Consider the following 20,047-nt stretch of genomic DNA (forward strand, 5'->3'; position numbering starts at 1 on the left):
CGTCCGTCTGTCCGTCCAAAAACTTTGTCCACACGATTTCTCTTAAACTATTAAGTGGATTCATCTCAAACTTAGTACATATAATCTGTGTCATATGGAGGGGTGCAGTGAAAAGAAAAAAATTGTTTTAATAAATTTTCCATTTTTTTATGAAATTTTCAATCCCTAACGTATCCATTATTTAATTTGAAACTACTGACTTGGAGGTATTGGTGAGCCACGCTCACTTTTGCCCTTGTTTATTTTGTATATTTGATGAAAGTAGGGTTGACAAACCATGATTCAACAAATAATTTATACAAAAATGTCCTTCAGTAGTAAAATTAAAATGTCTCAGACCTGTGTCACTTTGGTCTTTTTCCCCACATTTTCATCTGAAACACTGGAATAACCATAAATACACTTGATGAGGGTTTACATTGACCTACAAGGAGGGACCCCCAATAATTATTTCAAGAGTCCTTAGAGGAAATATTGATCTAGTAACTCTATGGCTGAATAATTGCTGGTGTGACTTTAAATTGTAACTCAGATGAAGGGTCCTGTAAAGTAATGAAATGGTGTAGTGCACAGTACTGTAAGATTTGATAATTATCTTAATTACCGGACCTTTATATTTCTTCACAAGAATTGGGTACAATGAATATTATTGTGCATCCTTGGGTGTGTACCATTGTATGCATTTGTGTGTAATGGTCGCACACTTCTGCGTCATGGTAAAACCCTGCACTTGATACAGCATTAAACTCTCGCTCACTCACTCACTCACTCACTCACTCACTCACTCACTCACTCACTCACTCACTCACGATTCTCCTGTACTACACAAGGGGATGTTGGGTAGCTAAGTGGTTAAAGCGTTTGCTCATGCAGAAGACCTAGGTTCGATTCCCCACGTGGGTACAATATGTGAAGCCTGTTTCTGGTGTCCCCCTCCCCCAACTTGATATCGGTGGAATATTGCTAAAAGCGGTGTAAAACTTTACCCACACTCCTGGCACTTTTATGTAATGCTGTAATCTTTTCTGATGGTCAGATCCCATGCTGTCTTACAGACTGGTCATGCCATGCTGCAGGTTTTTGTTCGCTAATCTCTATTAGCTTTTGTAAATGTTAATACTCCCTTGACATTTCAAGACAGTTGTTTGCGTCTTTTATCCTGTGTGTTGATGCCTCTCAGTCAGATCATGTCAGTTGTGTTGCCATTATGTAGGCTATATATGTTTCCATTTTCATTGTGCTTTTATTAGAATCTAGGAGGAGGCAAGTGTGTGAACTGAACATCTTATTCTATACCATATTTTCTAGCGCCGAGTATCACCTGAGATCTCGCGACACGATTTGTATTACAATACGGACTGATGAAACCACTGGTATCGCGGTAAACAACATATACTAATGAAGTCTAGGCACTGAGAAATTGGAAGAACATGAATACATGTAACTTTCTGTGGATAGCAACTTCTTTTATTCTTTGTCATGACGTTTCAGAGCTGCTTTTTGCTCCTTCATCAGGTGAAAATGAATATGAGACCTTTGGCTAGGAGAGTTTCTTGTGCTTTGGTGCTTTTCATCTGATGAAGAAGCATAAAATAGCTCTGAAACGTCGTGACAAAGGATAAAAGAAGTTGCTATCCATAAAAAGTGTCTTTCATTCAAATAGTAAGAAATGATGAAATTTATGTGAAATACCATCCTCCCGAGGCAAGGGAGTTAACTGATTGTAAAAGTCCAGTTTCCACCCTTGCCGAACTAGGCTGAAATTCCTGGGCTCGATCGTAGTGCCACCAGTGGTTATTACAAGTTATGTTCCTTGTAAGCCTCTCCTATGGACCAATCAGATTCCACCTCTCGTACCACTTGCATTTGTTTTAAATAAAATGGCGGCGCCCAGTCAAGACGATCTGCTCAATAATCAAGATCTATATTTTGATAAAACGGGTTTTACCTCGCAAAGTGCATCAAATCACGTGAGCACCTTGATTGAAAACGTGAAAAGACTTGGAAAGTAACTGTTGACAACGAGTTGGAGGTGCACATGCTTTGCAAATCATGCAATCGACCGAAATCTGCATGACAGTTTACTAACCGGATTTCGATTTCGGTGTTTGATTTTGATTGGACTATGCAAAGACTCGTTAGTCCAGCCAAAATGTAACTCCATAATACCAGCCTAGTTCAGCAAGGGTGGAAACTGGACTTTTTTAGTCAGTTAACTCCCTTGCCTCGGGAAGATGGTGAAATACAAACCTCTCATACATTTATTTGTTATCTCGAAAACCTACCCAAGGTGAAGATTTAAGTGCAGCATTGTCGTCTCCTAACTATTGCCAAGATGGCGCCATGCTACTTCCTCCATTAGGGGAGGTAAGTCTTTCAGTTCCTGTTCTGTTTATAGTGTATCACGATCTCACAAACTGATGATTTAAGTATCGTCTGTACCCAAGTATCAAAGACATTGTAGGTATTGGTGAATCGTTTCACCCATAATAGTTTCGACTGCCTCCGTGGTCCAGTGAGAGCATCTGCCTGAAAAGCAGAAGGCCAGTGGTCGGATCACTGTTCTCGACATACCAACAGACGCTAAAAGATGGTTCTTGTAAGCCTGGGGGCGGTCGGGTAGCCTAGTGGTTAAAGCGTTCGCTCGTCACGCCGAAGACCCAGGTTCGATTCCCGACATGGGTACAATGTGTGAAGCCCATTTCTGGTGTCCCCCGCCATGATATTGCTGGAATAATGCTAAAAGCGGCGTAAAATCCAACTCACTCACTTACTCACTCTTGTAAGCCTGCCTGGCACTCAGCATTAAGGGGGTTAGGCAGGGACTGGTAGGCTCGGAGTCAGTATACTGTGTCAGAGTGGGGTATCAATGTTAAACTGCAGCATGGTATCTCAATGGGCTAGCACTGCAGGTGCAATTCGCATGGAACATGCCTTTAAACTCTGTTGATTATTAGGGGGCACGGGTGGCCCAGTCGTCTAAGGCGCCGCGATTCGCTGTGCAGAGTTGCGTCCCTTGGGCACGCCAGAAACCTATGATTGTGGGTTCAAATCCCGGTTCGCCCCGATTATGTTTCTAGGTTTGTCAGCACCATACCCGTGCTCGTGGGTTACTTCGAACTGGTAAACATCTTAGACCTGCATCACTTCAGGCTTTCCTCCCACATTAAGCTGACACGCCGCGATATAACTGGAATATTGTTAAAAGCGGCGTTAAACCCAACTCACTCACTCACTGTTGATTATTATGTCAAAGTTATACTTTGATACCAACAGCAATGTATTGTAGTGCGTACATCATGAAAACATGTTACTGTAGTGTTTCCGGCTTAGTATCTTGAAGTGATATTGTCTCTGTTCATTGAGTGACACAAAACATTTATCGTATTCAACATAATAAGCGCCCAGGGCGCTCTCAAAATTAGAAATGGGGGCTCTTATTAGAATATCATTGATTAATTTTATTGAGTTGAAAGATAAATTTCATGGTTTATGCTGACGGCCTGAACTGTTTATATACGACAGATATATTTTTGCAGAATTTAATTGCTCATAATTAAGGGTGCATATAACACACGAGTGCGTATTATACATGAATAAATAAGTCTTGTGTACATTGATCAGTCGGAAGGGGTGCTAATTGGGATTGTTCACTTGCCAATATATTAGCAAATATCGCCGTGGGCGCTTATTAGAGCGGGGCGCTTATTACATTGAATATGGTAATAGAATATCCAAGGTAACTATATGTCGTGCTGAGTAATTTCTGAAGTTGATTTTTAATGTGTGAAGAATCTCTTTCCGGTAGCATTGGCTTGATTTTACAAAACTTCCTTTGATTTGGAAATAAACAATGGAAAATATTTCTATCGTTTCTTTTATACGTACATATATACTGTAAATCTATAAATTAATGTGAGTGTGAATTAAATGCGAAATATGCGAGTGGTCTTTGTTAAACACTGTTAATTGTTTTTATGGAAGTGCTCTACTCAGCTCGAATAAGCAGTTCTATTTGCTGTTTAATTTGGATTAAGGTGAGGTTGGATTAAGGTTAGGATATGTATCATTCCCCTGGGGATGGGGTTGGGGGGACCGCATTGATTTTGAGTCGCATTTGTTGTTAGGGGTCAGCAGTCATATTAATTTGGAGACATTATTTTCAAGATTTACAGTATATATCTTTCCAAGACAACTTTGTCGTTGTAAATGGCAAAATGATTATCATACCCCGGAAAACCCAGTTCAATTCCCTTTAATATACACTACAAGTTGTCCAGTCACCCTTGATTTCCAGGGGGCATGGGTGGCCCAGTCGTCTAAGGCGCCGCGATTCGCTGTGCAGAGTTGCGTCCCTTGGGCACGCCAGAAACCTATGATTGTGGGTTCGAATCCCGGTTCGCCCCGATTATGTTTCTAGGTTTGTCAGCACCATACCCGTGCTCGTGGGTTTCACCGAAGTGGTAAACGTCTAAGACCTGCATCACTTAGGGCTTTCCTCCCACATTAAGCTGACACGCCGCGATATAACTGGAATACTGTTAAAAGCGGCGTTAAACCCAACTCACTCACTCACTCACCCCTTGATTTCCACTTGGGACATTTGCTAGAATAATGATCAAATGATGTAAAATCATACCCACTCACGGCAGGCTGTTTAAGGCTGCGCTCAGCAATATTCCAGCTATTTGATGGCGGTCTGTAAATAATCGAGTCTGGACCAGACAGTCCAGTGATTGACATCATGAGCATTGATCTATATAATCATGATGTCTTGCATCACCCAAGTCAGTGAGCCTGAGCACCCTAATCCCTTGAGTAGCCTCCTACAACAAGCAAGGGTTACTGGAGACTAAAGGTCCGGGTTAGAATAGGTCTTCAGCAACCCATGCTTTACGTAAAAGGTGACTATGCTTTTCGTAAGAGATGACTAATGGGAGCGGGTGGTCAGGGTTGCTGACTTGGTTCATGCATGACATCCTATCCCAATTGCATAGATTGATGCTGATGAAGTCAATCACTGGATTGTCTGGTCCAGACCGCCGTCATATAGCTGGAATATTGCTGAGTGCGGCGTTAAACATCAAACAAAACAAACAAAACTGGAGACTAATTCTAACCTGGATCTTCATGGATGGTAACAATTAGATATATATTCTGGCACTTTGAAAGTTAAATGACAAGCGTAAAGGTGCATAGCAAGTACACATTTTGAATTCACTCTTCTCCTCTGGCGAGGGGCTAAAGCAAAGTGTTTCACCCGTGAGGTTTTTCTGAAACTTGGTTAAAGGGTTGTGTCCTGAAACTTACGATTATGGGTTCGAATCCCAGTTTTTCTAGGTTTGTCAGCACCATACTTGTGGGTTTCACCAAAGTGGTAAACGTCTAAGAACTGCATCACTTCGGGCTTTTCTCCCACATTGTGCTGACACTGTGATGTAATTGAAATACTGTTAAAAGCGGCGTTAAACCCAACGCACTTACTTACTACAAGTCATTAGAAAAATATTTATGGTTTGCCAACTTCACTAACTTACAACAACTACCCAACTCACTTGCTCACAAGTCATTAAATTTTTATACCCACGACCTTTTAGGTCAGGGGTATAAAGTTATATCCGAAAACTTTGTCTGCACGATTTCTCTTAAACTATTCAGTCGATTCATCTCAAACATAGTACATATAATCTGTGTCATATGGAGGGGTGCAGTTAAAAGAAAAAAATTGTTTTTATTAATTTTCCATTTTTTTATGAATTTTTCAAACCCTAACTCTATTTAATTTGAAACTACTGACACACTGGACGGGTCGGGGGTATTAGTGAGCCACGCTCACTTTTGCCCTTGTTTGTTTTTTCTTTTCCAACTACCCAAAGTTAAAAAGACTATCTGAAGGAAATGGTGTGCTGTACTTGTTTAATATATATTACCTCAAAGCTGTTTTAAAAGTACAATGGATAGATGACATGGAAGGATTTTGTCTGTTTTTAGATTAACTGTATCTATGAAGTTCCATTTGCGAACTGTATCTTGCAACGGTAACTTGACTTTGTCGAGCAGTACGAGTGGTATTCATCTTGGCAGGTATACATAAAGCAGACATCATATATAATGTATGGAGACTTTCTATTTTCAAGTTTACAAGTATGCAAATGGGCTGATGTAAAGATTATTTAATATCAAACTTACATACGATTTATTAACATTAAAATTTCACCAAAACGGCACTCCATGACAACATTCTTAAACATATAGATATATGAATTGTTTTTTTAACGACTTTAACATAAAAGTTTCATATATTTCACCTGAATTGGATCCAATAATATATGTCTGAACTATACATAAAGTCAATTTGACTTCATCGGTTTGTTTCCCTTGGGGATTCCGATACTTTTCTACCCAGAGTTCCTGAGCGAAATGTGACTGTTCTTCCCTCGTTTCCGTTTCGAAATGTCAGTTAAAACGTTTAGATAAACGAATGTCATGAAACTTTTTTTAAAGATAATATCCTAAACCGTAAAAAAACCTATTTCTATTTGCGTATTAATCCTTTGTTTAATTGGTTGTCCTGCTACATGTGCTGTTATCGAAGTCACTTTGATGTGTAAAGAGACTACCTCCGTGATCTAGTGGCAGAGCGTCCGCCCGGAGAGAGGAATGTCCGGGGTTCGATCCCTGGCCGCGTCATACCAAAAGATGTTGAACGATGGTACTTGTTGTATGCTCGGCATTAAGGGGTTAAAGCAAGGACTGGTCGGCTCGGAGTCAGTATACTGTGTCTGAGTGGGGTATTCATGTTAAACTGCGGCATGGTATCTCAGTGAGCTAGCACTATAAATCGGCATCAGTCCGGTCTAGTACAAGCAGCAACACACACACACACGTGCATGCACGTTGCTATATAAGTGCAATAATTTTGGACGCGACGTTAAACCCAATTTCACCTCACCTCACCTCACCTTGATGTGTAAAGATATATTGTCATGCTTCTCAATGTTGCAGGAATATATCTGTACAATCATGGGAAAACATCATGTAAAGTGCACTGAAAGGCTGACATTAGGCCTGTCAGCTCTGGTTTCAGAATAAACACATTTGTTTACAGAAAGAGAAATGTCTAGTCATGTGATATGCAAATTAGCCTGTGGCAACCGTTTTGGTTGTTGTTTAACACCACACTCACCAATATTCCAGTGATATGACTGTGATCTGTAAATAATTGAGTCTAGATCATACAATCCAGTGCTTTACATCATGAGCATCGATATATGCAATTGGGATACGATGACATGATTCAATCAAGTCAGCGATCCTGAGCGCCTAATACACCCCCATTCACTCATGAATTTATTGTTAACTTAAAATTAGTAATAAGTTTTGTATGACCTTCACGGTTTTACAGATCTGGGTTAGAATGTTCATATGCATGTCATTGTATCAATTGCATGGATTGATTCAGATGCTGTCAGTCACTTGATTGTTTGGTCCAAACTTGATTAATTCTTACGAAACTTCTACCTCTTTTACATATCTGACATGAATCCTGTATTTTGGCTTCAATCGCGAACTAAAATATTTAGATTTTCAACAGACAGCCTCTTCACTGTCAATCACACAATTAGTTGTTGCCAAGCAGTCTCGAAACTACCCAAGCCATGACGTCAGTCAGTCACTGGATTGTCTGGTCCAAACTTTATTCTTTACAGATTGCCATTATACAGCTAGAATAGCTAGAAGTTTCGTGTTAAACAACAGACAGACAGACAGACAGACAGACAGACAGACAGACAGACAAACAAACTCTGCATGTTGCCGAAATCTTGATTTGCTTAAAAGTAGTGTACAACTGAAGAAGTTACTCTTGTCATTACCTATTAAGGAGAAGAAACTTTTACGAGAGTGTGAAGTCAAAGAGTTTCAATTATTCATGTATTTCATTTGCCCTTTGAACACTCTTGGTCTGACTTATGAAACTTGTCATTGGTCTTGGCTGTGTGTCTACACAAGCAGGTGAAGAGACTTTAATTTGTGAGCACCAATCTCTGGATGTAACAATTGGAAGATCCCTTGAAGTTTGTCATGAAACAATGGCTGTAAACAGTCTTGAGTGACCTTGATACATGATTTTTGAAAATATACATTTCAGCAGGTATTTCTTCATTACCCTGTTTTTCCTAGGGACCTGTTCATGTTTCTGACAGTGTTTTGATACACTGTTGCAGCAGTGTTCTCCACCCACGTTTCTCAGCAAATTGAGACGCAATTAAAAGTCAGTCTTGCCTTTCTCTTGCTATTGATCCTGTTCTTTTGTCCGGGCATTTTCGGACATGGATATAATTAGATGACAAAAAAGATTGTAGACTAATAGCTTAACACAACAGTTGGGCCTGGGCAAGTGTAAAAATATCTCCAGACAAATGACCTCCTCAGCAAATTGTCGTAATTAAATTACATTGGAATGCCTGGAACAAGTCTAGCCTGTGGTTGGGTCTGAGAACAGTCAGCACAGAACCCCCTTACGGGTCAGCTGAAATCTATGCAGATGTCCCCGCAATCATTTGAAGCGTTTGAATGTGTTTATCTATCGTTGTAGTAAAACCTGCTTTCTGTCTAAGTCGCCTGTAAGTCTTGAGCTGTCTTATTTGAATATGTAAATACATGTTTGTAGATGGCAGTGCCTCTGATCACACGGGGCCTCGGTCAATGACCCTTGGAAAAGTGACCCTCATTTTCTGAGTGGTATGGATCCCTGGCTGTTGCAACACAGACAATGGCCCCCTGTAGGGATTCTGCATTAGAATTGGTGCCCAGTTTGTTTGTTTGATGTTTAATATTGTGCTCGGTGATATTCCAGCTATATGATGGTCTGTAAATAATCGAGTCTGGACCAGACAATCTGGTGATATATGAAGGTCGTAAGAGTTAGTGAAGGGATGGGAAGGGGTGGTCCGACTCTGCCACCTGGGTCCCGTTCCACAAAGCCATCTTAGCACTAAGGTGATCGTAAGTCCCATACTTTAACACTGGCTTACGATAGTCGTAATGCTAAGATCGCTTTGTGGAATGGGGCCCTGGTTGATTGTCATGGTACTGTGATGCGTGTGGTGTTAAAACATAAAACAAACTAGCAGCTAATGGGGAATCTGATGGACATCAAGTGGCCTCAAGCTGGAACTCTGGTTGTAGCAAGTTGCAGGACTGGTGGTGTGGATGGTTACATTGACCTAACATGTAATGTTAGGGCCGTGGTCTACTGTTTCCCTTGCTGCAGCATATGTGACTCTGATATGCTCATATTTCCGGTGTGATTGTCGAGCTGGGGGAAAACAGGACAAAAAAAGAGCTATTCTCAAATGTCATAAGCTCTGAGAGCCATTTCAGACTATTTTGTCAGTCCCAGGCATTTGTTGACCTATCTAGAAATGTGAGTCTGGATAATTTGAGAGAGGGGGTCTTCTTGTTGGAGTGCAACATTTGTGAAATTTACAGGGAAGATACTTCACCCTTCCTGGTTCACCCTAGTGGCCCTGTTGTCTAAGGTGTGAATCGGCTAGATCTCTCTCTCTCTCTCTCTCACTCTCACTCTCACTCTCACTCTCGCTCACTCACTCACTCACTCACTCACTTACTGCGGTCGGGTAAACCGAGTGGTTAAAGCGTTCGCTCATCACGCCGAAAACCCGGTTTGATTCCCCACATCAGTACTATGTGTGAAGTTCATTTCTGGTGTCCCCCACTGTGATATTACTGAAATATTGCTATACACAGCGTAAAAACCACTCACTCACTCACTCACTCACTCACAAGAAATAAAAGTTCCTGTAATTAAAGTAAGACTACACCATTTCATTACGCTACTGGACCCTCATACCTCCTGTAACGGACCCTTCTAACTAGTTATTGGGGGGCCACTGGACCCCGAGTTTTGCAGGTCAAGGACTCACTCACTCACTCACTCACTCACTCACTCACTCACTCACTCACTCACTCACTCACTCACTCACTCACTCACTCACTCACTCACTCACTCACTCACTCACTCACTCACTCACTCACTCACTCACTCACTCACTCAGCCCAACCTCTTGTCACCAGGTCCCAGGGTAGTTATCGTTCTTTGTATTGAACCTACCCGAGGCGACTTGATGTATAAGGTGGTCAGGCTTGGAGATCTGTGTTGATTCATCATACACTGGGGGAGAAGATAGAGTGTCTGTCCGTAGAGTGAAAGGTCATATGGCTGTGTCATACCAGACATTAAAAGATGGTACTTGTTGTTACCCTGCCTGATGCTCGGTATTAAGGGATAAAACAAGAACTGGTCAACTTGAAGTCCGAATGCTGTGTATGAGTGGGGTATTCATGTTAAACTGTGCCATGGTATTTCAGTTGTCTGGCACTATAAGACCGGCATTAGTCTAGACTACGACAAGCGTGCACGCACACGCACTCATCACTACATGCAACAATCCTGAATGTGACAGGCGACTCTGCTTGTCGTAAGAGGTGACTAACGGGATCGGGTGGTCAGGCTCGCTGACTTGGTTGATGCATGTCATCGATCCCAATTGCGTGGATAGATGCTCATGATATCAATCACTGTATTGTCAAATGTTACGAATAAAGAATGAATGTTACAAATAAAGGTCATTATTTACATACGAATAATGAATTCAAAATTCAAAACAACACCAATGAACAACTCGCAAACACAAGACGTCGTGTATGAAGAAAGAACAATGTGTACTAAAGAACATCTGTGCACAAAAAGGACACAAAACTGCTGAAAGACAACATTGACAATAAAGAACGCCAGATGGCACTGCAATTTGTAAAACATTCGGAGTTCAATCGTCTTTAAAAAAAAGTTTAAATATCTTCATTTCCTGACACCTGTATATATTTCTTGGAAATGTTGGCACCTGTGATAACCAAAATGAACTGTTGTATAAGAACATTATTGTTTTATATTCAGTTTGACAACATGTTTCTGAGATTAAAATATTTTTTTTGAAGAATGATTAATGTTTTTTCTTGAGGGGTATGACCAGTATAAGTCTTGCTGTTTCTGATGACATTGAGACATTTGGATAGCATTCAAATCTGACTTTTTGGGTTTCAGCTGAGTGCGGATACACCATCTCCAGTGACGATCAGCCGATCTCGGTGAATTCCAAGAACTTAACAAGGCAGGGCTATGACAAGTGTATATACAACATTTCTGCACCCAGTCAGAAGTACATACGACTCAACTTTACAAAGATATCGGGAAGGAACGGCACCAACAATATGTGTGTTTCGTTAAACGAAACTATGGATGGCAAAAGAAGTGAAACAATCAATGAAGTAAACGAGACCCATCACGTCTTTCAATCCTCATCTAATTCTATACGAATAATCTATGTGCTGAATAAGTGCCAACCAACAAGTGGATTCACAGTGTCATTCAAGTTCTTGCCCAAAAAAGACGTACCAAGTAGGTATTAATGTAAAAAGAAAATTATGAGGAGTCGTGGATTATCTGCCCTTGCTAAACAATTGCGGGGTCACATGACCAGACAAAAAGGTGGTTGATAGTGTGAGCTAGCTGAGGGTAGCCAGCTATCAGGTTCTGACAAAATAGTCCATGTCATAGCTGGTATACTCAGTGGCAAATTTTAAAGCCAATCCTAATTTTCGTAAAATCTTAAGATTTACATTGGTAATGTTATAATTCCTATATCTAATACCCTTATCAACCAATTATGAAGCTTTGGGACTTCATCTGTGACTGTTGGTGTCAGCCTCAAAATTTGGTTTTGTATCCTCTTGGACTTGGGTTGAATTAATTCCACATCTTGGTCAATTGGTAATGGGAGGTATAAGTATTGGTTTTGTGACCTCGCAATTTTGGTGGACAACTGCTGTTTTATTGCCATGTGTGGGATAACTGCAAGAATCGACCTCCTCCTGATGCTGAATTGTTGTGATGTGCCTGGAGTTTGACTTTGCTGTTAAACTTAGTATCCTGCTATGTCTGTGAGTACAGGTGGCCCAGTATTTATTGGTACAGGTGGCCCAGTATTTATTGGTACCTGAGGCTGCACCAGACATACCTGGGGTTAATACTGTGAGCAAAGGGTAGCCATACTGACAGGACATGACACATTGGACCCAAGTCACAGGTGGTTTGTTTGTTGTTCAGTGCCACTTTCAGCAATATTCCAGCTATATAACAGTGGTCTGTAAATAATCGAATCTGGACCAGACAATCCTGTGAATGACATCATGTGCATCGATCCATGCAATTGGGATACGATGACATTCATCGACCAAGTCATCGAGCCTTCCAACACGATCCCGTTTGTTGCCTTTTACGATAAGCATTCTAACTGGGGCTAGGACGGGTAACTTGGGTACCCGGGTCGGGTGGGTACTGAGTAGGACCCGGGTACCCACAGGACTACCCGGACCCATGGTTAGACTTTATATGATTGCATAATGATAAAACATCGGTCAACTTCAGTGTATGCATGACCAAACTGTTTGTGACATGGTCTTTGCATACTAATATGACAGCCAATCCCCTTTTCAGTAAAATCTGAAGAATTAGAAGGGGGAATTGTGTTTTTTATACACTTTGGATAAAGTTTGTTTTACCGAATTTCATTTGAATGCAACAAAATCTATGATAAACTTACCTGAGATGACAGTTTGTTACCCAAGTGCTTTGTGTATTGACAATTCTTTACAGTTGAAATCAATTCTTATTGTCTTATTTCATTGTATAACTGGCTTGGGGTGGCTATAGGGGCTATTTTCACTATTGTTATTGCTTTGCAATAGTAGTAAACCAACTTTAAGGCTTGATAATTCTATGATTCAATGCAAAAGAAATGAAAAAAATATTGTTGACAATCTCAAAGCCGGCATTTCCTCCCTGTGACAAACTCAACCCAAAGGGAAGTAACTCCGAAGTAGTCGTAATCCTTGCTATCCAACGAACAGGCACGTTTAAAATTGGCATAATTTATGTTTAATTTATGACTAATTACAACTATTGAAACGATCGATTGTTATGCATTCTGTTGACAATACTATTTGTCAATTTTTAATTCCTTTCGATCTTGTACGGACTATCATCAGGCAAACAATTGCAAAAGTTTGCTATATCATTACTCTCCTAAAACTTGCCATGTTTGAAGTCTGTATAAGAGTAGATCCCAAGCAACATATGCTTGTTTTAGTGAAAGAAGTTACTGAATGGATTGGGGGGCACAAGTGGCCCTGTCGTCTAAGGCGCTGGGATTCGCTGTGCAGAGTTGCGTCACTTGGGCACGTCAGAAACCTATGATTGTGGGTTCGAATCCCGATTTGCCCCGATTATGTTTCTAGGTTTGTCAGCACCATACCCGTGCTCATGGGTTTCACCGAAGTGGTAAACGTCTGAGACCTGCATCACTTCAGGCTTTCCTCCCGCTACTGAATGGATTGAGTGGTCAGTCCTGGTACCTTGGTTTACCATCATACAATGGACATTTGCAAGCAGTACTAAATCTGACTTTGTCAGTATGATTACTTAAACAAATCAAATCATCAGACGTGATATCAAATTGGTTCTTGTGAACCAAACAGGTTTTGATTGACAGGTCAATGACCCTTGAAAAAACCCATGACACTCCATATCCAAGCGTAATGAGTTCTCTGGCCCTATATTTCGGATTCCTCGTTCACCATTTCCATAATGATACTTGAAGTATTCGCATCAGCCCAGCAAGAATGTTCATCATTTCTATAATGATACCTGAAGTATTCGCATCAGCCCAGCAAGTATGTTCACCATTTCCATAATGATACCTGAAGTATTCGCATCAGCCCAGCAAGTATGTTCACCATTTCCATAATGATACCTGAAGTATTCGCATCAGCCCAGCAAGTATGTTCACCATTTCCATAATGATACCTGAAGTATTCGCATCAGCTCAGCAAGTATGTTCACCATTTCCATAATGATACCTGGGGCGGTCGGGTAGCCTAGTGGTTAAAGCGTTTGCTCGTCACGCAGAAGACCCGGGTTCGATTCCCGACATGGGTACAATGTGTGAAGCCCATTTCTGGTGTCCCCCGCCGTGATATTGCTGGAATATTGCTAAAAGCGGCGTAAAACCATACTCAATCACTCACTCATAATGATACCTGAAGTATTCGCATCAGCCCAGCAAGTATGTTCACCATTTCTATAATGATACCAGAAGTATTCGCATCAGCCCAGCAAGTTTGTTCACCATTTCTATAATGATACCTGAAGTATTCGCATCAGCCCAGCAAGTATGTTCATCATTTCCATAATGATACCTGAAGTATTCGCATCAGCCCAGCAAGTATGTTCATCATTTCCATAATGATACCTGAAGTATTCGCATCAGCCCAGCAAGTTTGTTCACCATTTCCATAATGATACCTGAAGTATTCGCATCAGCCCAGCAAGTTTGTTCACCATTTCTATAATGATACCTGAAGTGTTCGCATCAGCCCAGCAAGTATGTTCACCATTTCCATAATGATACCTGAAGTATTCGCATCAGCCCAACAAGTATGTTCACCATTTCCATAATGATACCTGAAGTATTCGCATCAACCCAGCAAGTTTGTTCACCATTTCCATAATGATACCTGAAGTATTCGCATCAACCCAGCAAGTTTGTTCATCATTTCCATAATGATACCTGAAGTATTCGCATCAGCCCAGCAAGTATGTTCACCATTTCCATAATGATACCTGAAGTATTCGCATCAGCCCAGCAAGTATGTTCACCATTTCCATAATGATACCTGAAGTATTCGCATCAGCCCAGCAAGTATGTTCACCATTTCCATAATGATACCTGAAGTATTCGCATCAGCCCAGCAAGTAAGTTCACCATTTCCATAATGATACCTGAAGTATTCGCATCGGCCCAGCAAGTATGTTCACCATTTCCATAATGATACCTGAAGTATTCGCATCAGCCCAACAAGTATGTTCACCATTTCCATAATGATACCTGAAGTATTCGCATCAGCCCAGCAAGTATGTTCACCATTTCCATAATGATACCTGAAGTATTCGCATCAGCCCTGCAAGTATGTTCGCCATTTCCATAATGATACCTGAAGTATTCGCATCAGCCCAGCAAGTTTGTTCACCATTTCCATAATGATACCTGAAGTATTCGCATCAGCCCAGCAAGTATGTTCACCATTTCCATAATGATACCTGAAGTATTCGCATCAGCCCAGCAAGTATGTTCATCATTTCCAGCTTCAAGGTAGATGGAAGGAGTCAAATCTTTTCAAAATCGTTGAACATAATTTATGGGAAATGAGGCCCCATGACCTGATGCCTATTTTCAGTGTCTGTCTAGACAGTGTATTTGGTTGCGTAATTAGCGTCTTTGTGAAATGAGAAGTTATGTCATCTGGTTCATCTTTTATTATGAGACTGTATGAGATGTGTAAACTTAAATCAGCAGTTGAGTGAAGTTTTGTTTTATCAGAGGTGTTCTAGCTTGACAGGAATGCAAATTGACTTGAGCCAAATTCCTTTTTTTCATTGTGAAAAAATTGAATATTGATAAGTGTATGGTATATTTTGAAATTCTAATCATATCATGGTGTTATTAATTTTTGTCAAGGGAAGTAGTTATACTTGTTTAGAGATTTTTGGTTCGAATCCCGGTTTGCCCCGATCATGTTTCTAGGTCTGTCAGCACCATAACACAGCATTAGAAATTGGCACTAGTCCTATAGACCTTGCCAAATTGCCTAATAGTTAAGGTCTCATAAGTACTAGTAGAAATGTGCCCCTTTTAAGGGTTTTGCTCTATGTTATCAGTATCAGGATTAGTGGACTAAAAATGTGAATTTCTACCACTGATACCCATGTTCATGGGTTTCATAAAAGTGGTAAACATCTAAGACCTACATCACATCATGTAAAATACAGCATTAAACGCTCGCTCACTCACTCACTCACTCACTCACTCACTCACTCACTCACTCACTCACTCATGCAGCACTGGCAGTCTGAGACATCATCCATTAGCCCAACGGCAAACCCAAGTTTCAGTGAGTCAACTCATGGAATAGTAGTCTATATATACCTAGACTAATATCTACTGAAAATGATGGAAAGCAAGACATAGGTCTGTAACCTCAAATGTCTCTAACAATGACTGCAATAAAGCAACAAACCACTCTAGCCATCGAAAAATGTAAGAACTCAACTCCATCACGGATAGTTTTCAGTCGCAGGAGTATAGCTGTGGATAATTTTGTTCATGTTGTTGCCTCCTCTGGTTGTATTATTAGGATGTGCTTCTATTTAAGGCCAGATCCGATGGAGTAATGTGCCACTTGATTGTAAGATAAGATGAGACAGGCTTGACGGTGGCCCTTCTTGTGAGATGAGGTGCCATTTCCTTGGACTACTTACTTTAAACCATTTTGGGAATACAGATCACTCGGTCTCTGTTGGAGTTGAGCATAGAGTTTGAGAGTCATTGGTTGTACGTACAGATATATGGCAGGCAGTTCGTAAGTCATGGCTGCCATCTCTGAAGGACCTGTTTTCGAAGGTGTTCATTGTTACAAGAAGCTGTGTACAAATCAAGCAAGATACCTTTGGTAAAAGATACCTAGGCCCCATGCCACAAAGTGTTACGAATTTGTAAGTCTGTGTTAAAGTATGAAACTGTGAAGTAAGCGCTATGATCACTTTGTGGAAGGTGGCCCAAATCTACAAATTCTATTAATCCAGTTTGGGTATTACAGGGATGGACACGACCACTAGTCTGTTTGTTCGAGACAAGTAACAATCTTGATGGATTAGTTGTTTTATGCAAAATCTAGTTATTTTTCATAACCACTTCTCCGAAAAAGAGCGGCAGAAGTGTTGGATATGACCATTGTTTAGCCCTGTCCAGAATATTTTCAAAGCAATCTTTGCGCTAAGGTGATCGTAACTCCCATTAACTTAGACTTACGACTTACGTAGCGATAAGGTTGTTTTGTACAACGGCAACCAGCACCATGATATCGGGGCAAATTAAAGTGAATCTCCTACAGTCTGAAGCATATTTTCAATCAACAACATTGATCAGTTATTTGATATTACTTTAGCAAAACCAAGCAAATGAACTGGTTCAGTCTAATCTAATGTAGTTGACACACTGATCAATTGGGGAGCGGTTCCTAAACAGCTTGTTGAGAAATTTTGACCAGTACCTTTACAAATTAGTGTTAGCAAGTGGCTGACCATTTCATTTTCAGGGGCTTAGGATTTTTATCGAACAATTATTTGTTTTGTGGTCCTTTCAATACAATTGTTTGTTTTCACTCTGTCCAGAAGGACAGTAAATGTTGATATTTTTCATCAATAACAGAAGAATAGATAAATATATTTCTCATCCTCAGTATTATTATTAGCCAGATTACTGTTGAAAGAAAATTTAGACCAATTGACCCATGAAACCAACTTATTAGAAGATTTGACGATTATAAAAAAATCTTTATTTGTTTGACGAGGATATGCATGTCATATGCAAGTTGATTGGAACTGGCTGTGCGGGCTCGGTAACCTCCCAAAACCCCTACATCCCATTTCCCCTACAGCTTAAGACAACAAAGTTCTCGGTCCATGGCACTGCTAATCCCTAGTCTGTTACCTATTTCATACAATGGAACAACCCAAGAAACTCGAATAGATTGAGATAAATATTTAATTACGATTACGATATTATTCAAAATTCATAATACATTATAATAAAATGTTCATTTTTCAAAATTCATAATACATTATAATAAAATGTTCATTTTTCAAAATTCATAATACATTATAACAAAATGTTCATTTTTCATCTCAACTGTAAATCGTCTCATCTCAGTTTCTCAATGTAATAATTGTTTCTTCCTATTGTTATTTTTGTAATTTCTAAAAATTGTCTTCTCATCATACAGGCATCTTTCATTACACTTACATTAATTTTTTTTTTTTTTTAACTTTCCTTTAAGTCCCCTAATCCCCTAAAGCTCTACCCCTTTCATTTCTACTACCTCTACTCCAGACCTTAATCTCTCCTTTAGGTGAGTTCATAATGCCAGACAGGTAAATGCCGCGTGTTGTTTTAACTAATTGTAGGGGAACTGGGTTGTAGGGGAAATGGGATGTAGGGGTTTTGGGAGATAACCGGCTGTGCAGTATTATGATGAGGTTTCTAATCCCTTCTGTTTTAATCTTCCATTTTTGCCTTTCGGAACAGTCTCTCAATTTGCCCATGTGCTACTTCATGAAACAGCCCGACCTGTCCCGTCTAATGTCGAGTGAAGTGGCTGATACCACGTCAGAGAGTAGATGAATTTTTATGGATCAGTGAAAGATGGAACGAAGTAGTGTACTTGGTGCTCCTGGTGAGATTATATTGAAAGCTATAAGAATCACTACATCTACCAGGACTAGGCAGGGTTCCTTGGTACTATGTAGCAGATGTACCCAGCTTGGCCACTCAACGTAAGGGTGCAACCATTTGATATGAGAGGGGAGCCTGAGATTTGGTATGGAGACTGGATATTTTTTCATCTACCGGTACAGCTGTGAAACCAGATCTTTTTTCCATTTAAACTATAGTCTAAATATTTTTTGGGAAAAAAACATCACGCAACAATGTATTTTTTGTGCCAGAGAATTTCTTTCTTTGTCCAGGAGTGAGAAGCATAATTATTTTTTTTCAATAATTTTCTGCGACAATATATTTTATTCCGATAAAATCCCAGGCCCTGCCCAGAATATGAAATGGTTGGAAGAACAGGTTTTTGCAAAACCCAAAGATGGACCGAATCTTTTCTAAATCGTTTTATTCATTTGCCTGGATCTGAAATTTATTACCTCAAGACTGTTTGATAATATGATTTTGATAGATTTCAGTTTATCTGACTACAGCAATATGAAAATCCCAGTCTTCCAATGTGCACTTGTGCTATGAAACAGATGTATCCCAGCTTGCCAATCCAAGAATACACAGGTTTTCGTTAAGACTTTTTCCTTCACAGAGACCTCCAATACACAACTGAAAATATGATTTTGATAGATTTTCCATTTGGGTTTAACTAGCCACAGCTATATGAAAATCCTCTGATAAGATCCTGTCTGGTAGACAGTAGTAAAGAACCTCCTTGACTAGCACATGCATTAACCTGTTACATGATTGCAAGGGGAAGTGGTGCAGTCTTTATATCGGGTCCAATATGGCCGCCTGAGCAGACGGGGAGTGTTCCTTGAAGCACCAAGTACTTATCACGATATGATAACTTGCCGCATCTGTACTATCTATTTATTATTGTTTTACCTGGTGCACCTAATGTCTGGGAAAACATCCCGCCTTCCCGACAGATATTTATTCAATCTTGTAGAGAATGTTGTGTTATATAGTGATTGTACATACCTTCCTGATACTAGACTCGCCTGTTTATGGTGCAGTTGTAGAACAGTTTGTTAGATGTATGGATCGGGTCGACAACACCAGTTTATCGTAACGAGGAAATTCAGTGCATTTTCGGTCAACATTGTAAGATGTCAGTTTTGGCTGACTGTTGACTGCAGAAACGGAAATTGCTGTATCAGGCAAGTTTTATTGAATGTACTTCTGCCACTGCAGACTTTTGAAATTCTTGTCATTGAAATTAGATATTTTCAGTCTAAATTAGATATATATATTTTTTTGCTCTTGTGTAGTAGTCCGCCGATTGAATTTGTTTTGTATTATATAGTGTATTTGAATTTGTTTGGCATTTTTTAGTGTAATTGAATTTGTTTGGCATTTTTTAGTGTATTTGAATTTGTTTGGTATTTTTTAGTGTAATTTAATCATATAACAAGTTCAGATGTGTGCCCTTTGTCCGAGTTGCTTGAGAATTAAATGGGGAAAAAAAGATTTAAAGAAAATTTAGTTTGTCCATAAGATTTTATATTTCCAGTTGTACCATAATGTTTCATGGTAAAATGAAATTGTACATAATTGCTATATTTGGA

At 39.9% G+C, this 20,047-nt stretch overlaps 1 protein-coding gene across 6 annotated transcripts in view; it reads left to right on the forward strand.

Moving 5' to 3' along the window:
* Nucleotides 1-20,047, forward strand: part of LOC124112522 — a 216,327-nt gene that overhangs the window by 177,171 nt on the left and 19,109 nt on the right. For all 6 annotated transcript variants that reach the window (XM_046472688.2, XM_046472685.2, XM_046472683.2 and 3 more), the window contains one exon: nucleotides 11,126-11,479. In XM_046472688.2, the coding sequence (XP_046328644.1) occupies nucleotides 11,126-11,479 (354 nt within the window). The remainder of the gene's footprint in view (nucleotides 1-11,125; nucleotides 11,480-20,047) is intronic.

The sequence above is a fragment of the Haliotis rufescens genome, unplaced genomic scaffold, assembly GCF_023055435.1.
Source record: "Haliotis rufescens isolate VD_foot unplaced genomic scaffold, xgHalRufe1.0.p SCAF_17, whole genome shotgun sequence".
NCBI lineage: Eukaryota > Metazoa > Mollusca > Gastropoda > Lepetellida > Haliotidae > Haliotis > Haliotis rufescens.